General features: G+C 44.0%; 1 protein-coding gene across 3 annotated transcripts in view; it reads left to right on the top strand.

Moving 5' to 3' along the window:
- XPO7 (exportin 7) overlaps window positions 1-12,548 on the top strand; it is a 50,087-nt gene that overhangs the window by 27,408 nt on the left and 10,131 nt on the right. For all 3 annotated transcript variants that reach the window (XM_030034824.2, XM_030034822.1, XM_030034823.1), the window contains exons 7-17: window positions 1,087-1,252; window positions 1,810-1,883; window positions 3,306-3,425; window positions 3,665-3,811; window positions 4,643-4,815; window positions 5,932-6,125; window positions 7,234-7,339; window positions 8,681-8,816; window positions 9,790-9,863; window positions 10,960-11,040; window positions 11,565-11,628. In XM_030034824.2, coding sequence (XP_029890684.1) covers window positions 1,087-1,252; window positions 1,810-1,883; window positions 3,306-3,425; window positions 3,665-3,811; window positions 4,643-4,815; window positions 5,932-6,125; window positions 7,234-7,339; window positions 8,681-8,816; window positions 9,790-9,863; window positions 10,960-11,040; window positions 11,565-11,628 — 1,335 coding nt within the window. The remainder of the gene's footprint in view (window positions 1-1,086; window positions 1,253-1,809; window positions 1,884-3,305; window positions 3,426-3,664; window positions 3,812-4,642; window positions 4,816-5,931; window positions 6,126-7,233; window positions 7,340-8,680; window positions 8,817-9,789; window positions 9,864-10,959; window positions 11,041-11,564; window positions 11,629-12,548) is intronic.

The raw sequence follows: 12,548 nt of genomic DNA on the forward strand, positions 1-12,548 counted from the left end.
GACCATGGGGACTTAAAGACTAGAAAGACACGGCTTGTCTCAGGAGGAAGCCCCTCTAGTTTTCCACCTTAACTCTTAATCATCTTGCTTTTGTTTCTTGCGATGCTATGGTTTAAGACAAGTTGGAATGTTCTCTGTTGTCTCATGCAACATCCTTGTTTTCCTGTGATTAAACACCTGCTACACAACTTATGTCTTTTTTTTGTCTAATAGTAGCTGTCTCAAGCTTCTGTATATAAAGCAGAAGTTTCTAAGGTGATCCTTCGATTGGGGAGGATTGGGCTGCAAGAAACCAATGATCATGTCTGTATCTATCTCTGTAAAACAGGGTGCATTTAGGCAGCCCCAGAAGAGTAAGTCTTTGTGATACATTGGAGAGAGTGAGGAAGACATTCCAGCGACCACTGGCAGTATCGGCACAGTGCAGTGTGTTATTTGCAATAGACTTAAGCTGGAAGAAGTTAGTTTTGGTTAAAGTACAGAGTGATAATACAAAGGATAGAGGGGCTGGCCTGTCCCTGGAGTACAGACCTGAGTGCTACATTTAAACTGCAGTGAAATGACCTAGCATTTCATGTCCATCGAGTTCTTTGTGTTACTTGAGTGTCCATGTTTTCTCTGCCCATAGCACAGTGTTGTAACCGGAGCAGAGCTTATACAGATCATCTGTGCAACAAAAGTGAATGCACTCATTTCCATATGAGGGTTAGGTGGAGCAACAGGATTCCCTGCTGCTAGGTGCTTGTCAGGCAGAAAATGTGTTCTTGTGTTTAACCTTAATAAGAACTTCCTTATCTCCTAAATCTCACAGTTTAATTGCAGGCTGGCAAGCCTGGCTGCTTTTCTCCTGTGCAGTACAAGCTGAGTGAAAAAGAAAGCACTGTCTGTTTATCCATCTTGTGTAAAGACTAAGCATGTAAATACAACATGCTGTCTGTAAAAGTATGCAGTAGCTGGGGTTGGTGCTTGTGGCATATGATCCTTCTGATTGCCACATCCTGTTTAAAGTTGAATACCTGCCTCAAACTCAGCTGTCACCTTGATTTTTTTTTCTTTTTACTTTTTTTAATCTGATGTATTTTATAGGCTTCTGGGAAGAACCTGAATCTAAATGATGAAAGCCAGCATGGTCTGCTCATGCAGCTGCTTAAGCTCACACATAATTGCCTGAACTTTGATTTCATTGGCACATCAACAGACGAGTCCTCAGATGATCTTTGCACTGTGCAGATCCCAACCAGTTGGAGATCAGGTAATCTTGCTGGAGGAAGAGGGCTAATCTACAGCATACCAGCTGAAACATGGGTGACTTGCTAAAGCCCTCTCTGTACTTAACAAATAAACTTTTGCATACAATGCCAGATGTAGAATCCAGCCTTTTGTTAGTGTGATTACAAATGCAGTTCAGTTTGGGTTGGCCATCTTGAGCTATAAAAACACTCCTCTACCCTTCCAGTCTTACACCTGCCAATTCAAGAAACAGTAAACTTTTTTTGAAAATGTAAATAACAAATAAGTCGGTACCTGTTCTCAATATCCTTGCTGTTCTCACCGGTCATTTTGTAGGCAGTTTCACAGACTGTGTTTTTAAAATATTTTCCTGTAATTTTGTCTTAGTACCAAGTACCAGTGGGTTTACTTTATTTCTAGGAAGGGCGATTGTGTGAAAATGTAAAATCCTTTGGAATTTTCTTAAAGCATGGTACTTCATGTGACAAGTACACATGCCATTGTTGATAAGATAAGCATTAGACCTATGGAAAGCAGTAAATGGAGATGTTCTCAGTAAAATGCTCCGTTCTGTTTCAGCATTCTTGGATTCTTCGACCCTTCAGTTGTTTTTTGATCTTTATCATTCCATCCCTCCTTCGTTTTCTCCCCTGGTAAGTTAAGTATTTATTTTCCTTAAAGTCTCCACTACCAGAAAGTGTTTGTAGGATTCATCTGGGAGACTTACTGTTGGTTAAAATGCCATAGGCTGACTTCAGACCTTTACTTTGATGGCACTGCCTTGTGCTACAGCGACAACGGGGAGGCTGGTCCAGTGCTGCTGCTGCTAATAGTTTTGATGCATCTGCAGGCTTTGGATTTGACCTAAGAACAGCTTGTTTTGCTGGAATTCCAACCTACTTCTTTGTCCTTGTGTAGCCTAGAGTCTGCCTGCTCACTCTGCCAGTAAGCCCTTTTTGAGGGACGTAGCTTATGTTATTTCCACCATGCTGCTCAGTTGATCCTAAAACCATTCTGCGAGTAGGTAGCAAGTCTGGGAGCACAACTGAAAAATGTAGTTTCTCCTTCCACACTTTAAAACTAGGCCGTGTCCCAGTTGGATGAAATGGCCAATAGCACAACTGAACTAAAAGTTGGATTATTTCCTCTTGAAAAAATTGCCTGCCAGGCATTTATCTATCGGATAAATATTTTTCATAATTAATGCTACAATGAAAACATGCCCTTTGGCTAGGGAGAGAAGGGTCCTTCAGAAGTATTTTTTCTGCTGAGACTCTCAGTACTGTTCATTATGTTGAAGGGTTACTCGCTAATTCTGAATTTAAAGCCTCAAATATTCATAAGAGATTTTAACAGTGTGAGACTTTTTTTTTTTTTTTTTTTTTTTGTTACTGAATAGAAATCTGAAGCAATTATGCCTCTAATTGTCCTGCCTCTTTGATCAGGAAATGTAAGAACCAGCAAGAATAAGAGGCTTAGCAGTTGAGCAGGTAGTCCTTACACTGGTCAGAGGGAATGGGGCTTTGCCTCCGGATAAGGATTGCAGGGTGCTAGTCATAACTGACTGCTGCTGCTCTTCAAAATCCTGCTCACCAGCCTGTTACTCACTACTGCAGCTGCACCCTGGGAATTTGCTCTTGATTTAAATTTCAGACGTTTGGGTTGAGAACAATTTAATATTTTTTCTTGCCAGTCTTCTATCTTCTGTGATACTTTTCCAAGTCTGTGTTAAGTTTCCCAGCTTTCCCGGCCAGTCCTAGTCTGTTTTCAGTCTTATGCGATCTGTGTTCTTCATCTGAAGAAATCCCAGCATTTTGGGGACCAGAGTTTGGACACACCTTTGACTGTCAGGATAGAGATGTTCCTTTGGGTGATGTGGTTTTTTTCTCTCTGCTGTAATTTGTTTCTACACTTTTACATAGACTACACAGAATTGCAAAGATGAAGGAGCTGTCGTGTAGCATGCAAAGGAGCACCAGGCTTAAATGATTTGTTGTGTCATGAAAAGGAAATGTGCTGTTCATTTTACTGTTCTAATCCCTCCCTTTCTATTTTATCGTCTTTGCATCTTTTAGGTTTTATCCTGCCTAGTGCAGATAGCCTCTGTACGCAGATCGCTCTTCAACAATGCAGAAAGAGCAAAGTTTTTATCTCATCTCGTTGATGGAGTTAAACGAATACTGGAAAACCCACAGGTGAGTATTTCAGATGCAGTCAGTGGAACTGTGTCTCTGTTTCCTCTGCATCGAGTTTCTTCACCAAAAATACTTTCTAATGTACATGTCCTACTTGTGGCACTGGGGAGAACGGAGTAACACCTTGCTGCTCTTTGCCTTTTCCTGCTGTTTCACCATAAATCTGTGCCTCTTGTAGCTGACTGCCATATGTTGCGAAGTAGTGCTGTTTCTCAATTCTTCTCTTTTTCTCCTCTCAGAGTTTGTCAGACCCAAATAACTACCATGAGTTCTGCCGATTGCTGGCCCGATTGAAAAGCAATTACCAGTTGGGAGAGCTGGTGAAGGTGGAGAACTACCCCGAGGTCATCCGACTCATTGCCAACTTCACCGTGACCAGCCTGCAGGTACAAAGTGGTTTTACTTACCCTCAATGGGTCTTTATGGCCCTTGTCTTCTGAAACAAAATTATAACCCTCTTGTCTGTTCTTTGCCCCTTAATTCACTGTATGTTATTTTTACCAAAAAAACCTGCAAACTCTGTGACAGAATCCTGTGGTGTAGCATTGATTATTCTGTGAATTCCTGCTGAATGGAACAGGAGCAGCATGTGGGGGAAGGCAGGGTTGCTATGCCTCCAGAGTCTTTCCATGTCCTAGCCGGGGGGGGGGGGGGGGGGAACCAACAAAAAACCAAACCTTGCTAAATAAGGCTTATTTTTAGAATTATGTATCACTTCACTACTAAAATGCGGTTGCAGGGATTGCTAGTAATATGAATATCATGCCATATTCCCACTGAGTTTTCCACTGGTATACAGCTTGTAATTATACCCCTGCACAGAATATGGTTTAAAAAAAATTGTATAGCTTACATAATACCTTTGTTTGTTAAATTTTAATATGTATCTGGAAAACAGCTTTAAACTGTACATTCTGTTTGGGGAGCTGTCTGCAGAGTGCTACAGTATGAGCTCAGTAGTAGTTTGGGACCAAAGGCTTTGGCTCAGTTACACAGCCTAGGAACTCGGGATTATCTTTCAGTCTTTACTGAATGCTGATAATACCTGCTGAATCCAGGTGTGAACTGAATTTCATTGTTAAAATTGGCAACCAGATCATTAAAGCTTTTAGATGTTGCTGTATCTAGTGCTACATGAGTCAAAATAGTACGGGTAAAACAATCAAGGCCATAACTCACTAGTTTCCTTTCCTTTTTTCTCTCTTGGCTCCTGGTAGCACTGGGAGTTCGCGCCGAACAGCGTTCACTATCTCCTAAGCTTGTGGCAGCGGCTGGCTGCATCAGTGCCCTATGTTAAAGCCACAGAGCCTCACATGCTTGAAACATACACACCAGAAGTCACAAAAGCTTACATCACATCCAGGCTGGAATCTGTGCACATCATATTGAGGTAAGAAAAGCAGAGAGGTGGCAGCACTTCTGCTTGTCGGCACCAGAGTCTAACGCAGAAGGCTCTAATGTGTTTCTTTTATGAGTTTTGTTTTAAAAATGGGCATGACTGCAGGAAGTTTTGTGAGTCACCTAAAGATTTCTAAGGGAGGCTTACCTAAATCGCATATTCTGTTGCTTATAAAAAAGAGATTTTTTAAAATTTTTTTAAGCTGGTTTTTTTTTTTTTCAGACCTTGCTCAATCTCAAATGGCTGAGATTGATCTGAGCGGTCTCCAACATGTTATGGGTAAAATTCATCTTATCTAGCATCATACATCCACAGCATACCGTTTACACTCTGAATTGCCTTTGTAGCAGAGAGGAATAAGTATGCAAAGTGTGATTCACTTAATTTTTGGATCTCTGCTGTAGGATGGCACAAATTATACCTGAAAGTTGGGGGTTTTGTTTTGTTTGTTGGGTGTTTTTTTTTTTCTTCCTTTGAGTGTCGGGGCAGCCTTCAGGACTCTGTTGCAGTGCCTGAATTTGTGTGGGATGAATTCTACCTTGTGTGTGTTTGTGTTTGATGAAAACAGATGGTCAAGTATAGAAAAATAATGCCTCCCTTAAGGAAGACTGATCAGCTTATACCTTTTTAGCTATCTGGCAATGCAAGGGAGGAGCAGCAGGTTTAGCTAGTTCTGGAGTTCGCAATAAACTTATTGTTGAGGTTAGTGTATTTAGAGGAAAAGGCAGCTAAAACATTGAGAAAGATGGAAAGCTTTGTTATACAAAGACAACCAGACAGAGACCTTGTTCTTGGCTCTGCACATTCTATTCAAAGACCTGGATAAATGTTAAAGACGTAAGAAGAGCTTACTCATCCCAGGTCCTGATGGCCTTTCCACCTGAACCGCTACTGTTTGTCTGATTTATGGCCGCAGTTAACGATCAGATGGTTACGTCGGTCTGTGTAGCTCTCCATAGTGACAAATAGTACAGGCAGAGACTTAAGTCATTGGAATTGCTGTATGCCTGGGAAAGCATTCTCTTTCTGATTGAAATAAGCCTATGTTATGGGTTAAGCTATCTCTGCATTTTAAGTCCTTTTCTAATGTGCTTTCTTGCTCCTTAGGGATGGTTTGGAGGATCCACTGGATGATACTGGCCTTGTGCAACAGCAGCTAGATCAGCTATCCACCATTGGCCGGTGCGAGTATGAGAAGACCTGTGCTCTGCTTGTGCAGCTCTTCGACCAGTCAGCCCAGTCCTACCAGGAGCTGCTGCAGAGTGCCACCGCTAGCCCTATGGATGTTGCTGTACAAGAAGGTGAGCGTGTTTGGAGGACTGTGGCCTGTAAGCTTGCTGTAGGTTGCCTGTTCTCAAAAGTACGTTTCAGAAGCCTGCATTCCTGGTGAAATCCGTAAATGGGGAGGCAGATCTCACAAACATTACCTTGGGGAGGTGCCCGTATGGTGTAGAATATTTTTGGCTGTGGACAGACATTCCCGATGCGCACAGCATTGCTGGCTGAAGATATTGCTGTCCTACAACTGACTCCGTTCCTTTTTTGGGGGAATGTAGTGCATCTCCTTGCCCAGTCTTTCAGAGACAAGTTCCAAGGATGTTCCCCCATCCACAGGTGGTCAGCACTGCCTGCCCCATCCCTCTTTAGTCTGAGGCAGGATATGGAGTGCTCATTTGAACCTCCCCACTGGCTGTGGCAGAAACCTCAGCTGTTTGTTGGTAATGAGTAACTGGGAGTGGGGTTTTCAGCCAGTGTCACTGTCTGAAGGAGGGTGTCTGTCCGCAGCATTGGGTGGGTGCAGCGTGGAGGTTTTGTACTTGCACAGCTGGTTGGTTTAGCAATTACTTAACACTGGCCATAAAGAAACAGTTCCTTTGGAGGTTCAGGTATAGCTGTGTTATGCCCCCTTTCTAATAATGTAGCTGGCTTCCCCTTTTGTGGGGGACTTGGGGACATCAGCACAAGTATGGAAACTGTTCCTCTTCCTTCTGAAACAGTATTGTCTGATGTAATGCAGTACATGGTTTTTTTTGTTGGGGGGGCAAAACTCCATATGATGTTGACTTCTCCACCAGCCACACGTACTTTGAAAGAATAAACGCTGCCTGCTGGTATCTGCACGTATTTAAATACATAGAATACAGTTTTACAAGAAAGTGGCTTTCTGCAGTGGAATAGCTTTAAATAATGAAAATCTTCCAGGCAGACCTGGCATGCTTGTTTCTTTACTAGAAAAGTTGTGCCTGTTCTCCACCAAGTGGAAAATTGAGTAATTTTGGTATAGATGGGGACTAGAGCAGAAAGATACTCATTGTGAATCTTGTCTTTGCCAAAATAAAATGCAAATCTCCTCAGCTTCCTCCGTGTAATGTGTGACGTCTTGGTTCTGATGTCCTCTGTTGGTTTCAGGGCGCCTGACGTGGCTCGTCTATATTATCGGGGCAGTGATTGGTGGTAGGGTCTCGTTCGCCAGCACGGATGAGCAGGATGCGATGGATGGCGAGTTGGTTTGTCGGTAGGGATGCTGACTGTTTTCTAGCTGCACCACTATTGAAGTCAACAACAGAATTGCTATCGCGAAGCTGCCACCATGTTCTTCCCCTCTTTTCACTGAAAAGAACAGTGTGGAACTGGCCATCCTGAAAGAAGAGATTGGCAGCACTGGCTAGAGTCAGTCAGCAAACTTCTGCTGTGGCTTGGCTAAATTGGGAAATCTTGGGTTGTAAGAAAGAGAATGAGAGGGGAAGAGCATGTAAGAGGGGAATTCATACCGGGCTTAAATGCATGCATTGGAGTAGAATTAAATGCATGATGGTTCTTTGCTGGGGTGGGGGGAAAAGTCTTTTTCCTAGTTAAGAAGCCAAGGTGGGTTTTGTCCGTATATACACTGTGAATGTTGTACTACTTCTACGACTGTTAAAACTTTATACTGTCTTCTAACACATGCTGGATTTTCAGGATTGTAAATCCTCTCCAGTGCAAGCTTTATTTGATGGATGTGAGAACATGTAGCTTACAACTCAGAAACAACCTTGAATCATGCTGAAAGCTTTGTGGTCCAGAGCCTACTTGCTCTGCTTGGAAGCTAGGGCAGTAAAGGAGTTAAACTGTGAATGTATAAAGTAATCTATAGTGGAAGCTGGCCTGTTGGTGAGCCAATAGATAACATCAAGCAGTGGCTTCCCACGTTGCTGATGAGTTACTGAAGGGGGAATAGTGAGACCTTGTATATATTTCAGCTACCTTTAGTGCCAAAGTATATGATACCTTTTCATAGAAGTCTATTTACATTTTATCTTCTTTCCCACTCTGTGTTTTGTGGCACTTGCGAAAAAGATTATTGTTGCTTTTGCCCCTCCCGTTCTGCTGCATGCGTGTTACTTACCCTACAATCCCTTCATCCCTCCCTTGCCAGCAAGGTCTACTCATTGAGCCTGTGCACAGGTCACAGCATTGTTTCTGCAGGGCTCACAACAAAAGCCAAACTGAAGTGGGAGTGACATTTAGTGTGGCTCTTGTGAGGGGAGCAGGTAGTGGTTTCTCAGGTGGGTTTGAGAACACGATGGATCAGTCCCTGGGTAAGTGACTCGAAACTCAATTCTCCAGCAAATTAAGACCAAGGCCTTGCATCCCTGTTAGAAGGGATATAGAAGCCTTATAATGGCCTTGCACAGAAGACGAATGTGCCCTAGTCAGTGTTTTGTTATCAGTTTTGTCAGTTCTTGACCCAAAATGACAATGCCCACCGAAAGTAAAAAATACAGTGCACGCAGCCTGGAAACAACACCATGTGCCAGAAATCCCTCGTTTCTCCCAGTGTCCATCAGCAAGGTGTGTTTTTCCCACCTCTCTCCAGAGTGCTCCAGCTGATGAACCTGACGGACTCTCGTTTGGCGCAGGCTGGGAATGAGAAGCTGGAGCTTGCCATGCTGAGCTTCTTTGAGCAATTTCGGAAGATCTATATTGGAGATCAGGTGCAGAAGTCTTCCAAGGTAATCAGTCCCTTTGGCTATGTCTCTTTGGTGATACAAAGTCCAGTAATAGCTTCCCTTTTTAAATGAAAGCAAGTGGCATTACTTGTTTTCTCTTCTTTATAGCTGAAAATATTTAAGAGACCTGTCTGCTGTGTTTTCTAGATACATGTCCAGTGTTAACATCGCAAAGCCTGAGCTGTTGGTTGAAATACCGTGTTCTGTATGTGTCAGGAATGAGCCAGTGACTATGACAGCCTAGAACTTGAGACCTGGGTTCAGTTTTGTTACCTGCCAGGTTTCTGCTGTGACTTCAAATGAGTCCCTTAAGCCTATATACTTGTGAAAGTGTGCAAGTCGCACCACTTCATACACCCATGAGGAGCCTGAGCTTAGCAGCTGTGCCTTGCTTCCTTGGCTCTGAAGTGAAGATAAATATCCAGTCTTTTCATCACAAGAGAATTGTAGATGTACTGGACTTTGAATGCCTTGGTGCCTCTTTAGAGATGCAAAATATCTTTTTTTAAATTAAAAAAATATGTAAAGAGTGGGAATATCATTACTCCAGAATTAGGTTCTCTTCCTTTCCAGTAACCTATGACCTTCCTTCCCCACCCCTGAGACTTTGGAGCAGTGATGTGACAAGAGGCTTAGAGTTCCAGACAAATTCACTAAGATACTGCATGTAGCTGCAGGTGGAGGAGCACAGTTGTTATGTGCCCTTTCCCTAGGAAAAGCAAGTGCCTTGGCTTCTGTGTACAGTATCTGAACACGCTATGACTAGCGATAGAAAAGAGTTAGCAGTGATTAGGGCAAGTATTGGTCTGGATCAGATCACAAGCATCTCTGTGCGTTGACTGATTTGGGAAAGCCCAGAGCATACACCCTCCCAGGCACGTGTGCCACAAAGGGAGAACAAGTGAAAAACAAATAGTCTTTGATGATTACTTGTTTTCTTGACAGCTTTTAAATTGGTGTTATTTTTTCCCTCCAGCTGTACCGCCGTCTCTCAGAGGTCCTGGGGTTGAATGATGAGACCATGGTCCTGAGCGTCTTCATAGGAAAAATGTAAGTGTTCCTGCTTGCAGGCATCAGAGATTCCAGGGTTGATTTGAAGGTATAACCAGGAAAACTGGAATATGAGGGAGTGTCGTGCAGTCTAAAACTAGTAACATCTGGCTACTCACGAGAATTACAGGCTTTTATCAGGGCTTAAGTCACGCACAATATCCAGGATTGATTTATCCACCGTGGAGACGCAAAAATAAGCCGTACACCAGGATAATGGATTCTCTTTCCAGTGCCTGCTTAGTAAAACCAAAGTCAGAGAGAGGACAGCCTCAAGCACTCATGCCCTATCACTTGACTATTGGCAATCACCAGCCACGAAAGCTCTATGGGGAGGGGACTGCTCCTTCAAAGGTTTTCTTTGCAAATTGTGCTGTTCAGTGCCAGAGTAGCGCAAGTCTTTTTTTTTCTTTTTAAAATTCTTCCACTCTGGTGAGCACCCTGTTCGGCCTGTTTCTTGGCAGCTCTCCTCTGGACCGAACCTGTCGACTGGCTTTTTGTCATGCTAGCAGAGGCTGCCAAAGACATTTTGAACCAATTCGGTAGCTCCGATGCTGACGCCCAGTGCCGTGCGCCTGGTGATGTGCAGCCCCTAGCTCCCGCTCAACTTCTTTAGCATCGCCCCCATCTTTACGTGCATGGGGCCTTGCCTACCCTCGCGCGCCCTGGCTGCGCGTCATCCCCAAGGGGTGAAATGGCTCTCCTGGAAGAAGCATGGGCTACTAGAATTCTGCAGCTGACAGTGGATGGTGCAGGTGCAGAATTGCATACGTCTGCATGTAGTCACTGCCGCAGAATTCTCTTACCCTTGCTGCAGAAACCAGCCCTGGAGTGCCACAGAATTCCAAGGGCCTGGGTATGGGCCAGTGTAGCTTGGGACCCAAGTAGTGAAGATTATCTGAAGGATAATTTTCTAGTCAACCAAATGTAAGTACAGTAATTTTATACCAATATTTTGTGGCTTGTGATGTCTGTGGTTTCGGTGGAGGGTGGAGCTGATGATGTTGGGTGACTTTTGAACTGGAAGAATCCGCCGCACAGCAAAGGGGAAGCCGAGCAAGCCCCTCTGATCTGTCCTTGTTATCCTCTTCCCTAGCATCACCAACTTGAAGTACTGGGGTCGATGCGAGCCTATCACCTCCAAGACACTGCAGCTGCTCAATGACCTCTCCATTGGATATCCTTTTCAGAAGAGCTGTTGGGTGCACAGGACACTTAAACCTCAGGATGGGGGAAGAGTGACCCAGATGCTCGGCTGGAACAGGAGTACTCTGCGTGTAACAGATTCCTGAACCACTTCGTCTTCTGGGTAGTGAGAAGAGCAGAGTGCAAGTGCTTGGTCAACGTCTTATCTAGCTGTTGAATTGCAGTAGATGGCTATAATATTGTAGGGGAGGGGGGTATTATTTTGGATCATAATTGCTTTGTAGCTTACCGTCCACAGTTAACTTGTTTACAGTCACAGTCTGTCTTATGGTCTTCTACTTGTCCTTCCTGACAGAGTAAATAAAAATGGTCACTGCAGGTCTCTACAATAGAGACTTATGCAACTTGGTTGCTCTTGAAATAAGTGGAAGAGACGCTAGAACATATTGAGTAATATAGACGTAAGTCCTCTTCCAGTTTTGCCCTGGAAAGTGCTTTGCAAGCATGGCAAGAAGTTTTCTGCTGACTCTGCTGCTTCCTTAACACCCCCTTTACATACAGTAGTGTTAGAAAGCTGGTGAAACTGAGCGCCGTACAGTTCATGCTGAACAATCACACGGTAAGTCCTTTCACCTTCTGCTTCTTGTCTCACAGCAAACTCCTCCATCTGCCTTTGTGCATCTGAGATAATCCCCTGATTTTAACACCTGGACATACTTTTGAAGTTTACCTGTCTCCCAGATGCTTCCATCATATTCGATGAGCCTCTAGAAGATGTGATCTGTGTTCCATCTCTCTTTGTTCAAAGCCTGCCCTTCAGTTTGGGGGGGCTGTAATTATGTGGTACCTTTCATACCCGAAGGGTCAATGTGGGGATGTCTTTACTCTCCACTGAAAGACAGCCATCTCCAGAGTGAAATGCAGGAGACAGCTGATATTGCTGCACATGCAGGCAGACAGCAGTGAGTGCTGTTTGTGCAATTTAATGCAAAATATAACAGCATTTCAGTGCGCCAGCTTTCATTCTAGAAGTGCTGATTTGGAAGAAGTACCATCATTTGCAGTGGTCAGGATAGCAGCCTTGTTCCTTGGTTGCTACCAGTATGGTACTCCCTGTGCTGATCTGGGATGCTGACTTGAAATCAAAAATGTTAGAACGAGCAACTAGAAGCCAGCAAAGTATCAGATTCCTGACTTGCCTCTGGGAGCGTGTGGTCATCTGATGCTCCGATGCGGGAGTGATAGGACTCCCAGTACCGCATACAGAAGTTTTGCATGGACTGGTTGATCGAGGGAGGCACTGTATTCCTTGAGCTAGGGGATATTTTGCAAGCAGTCCCACATCCTGTGTTTGGCCCAGAAGCTGAATTGTCTGGGCTGCTGTTTCTGTGGAGAATGTGGGCAGAGTAACTGGGGATCTGTCTGCAGAGGGCTGGTTTTCAGCAACCTTAATGCCTAAAGGGTCCCCATGAGTAAGGGGGGCAGATTGCTTCTGGGCTGTGGTGGCAAAGCAAGACTTCCTTGTTCATCTGGTCCTGG

The sequence above is a fragment of the Aquila chrysaetos genome, chromosome 13, assembly GCF_900496995.4.
Source record: "Aquila chrysaetos chrysaetos chromosome 13, bAquChr1.4, whole genome shotgun sequence".
In the NCBI taxonomy this organism is placed as follows: Eukaryota; Metazoa; Chordata; class Aves; order Accipitriformes; family Accipitridae; genus Aquila; species Aquila chrysaetos.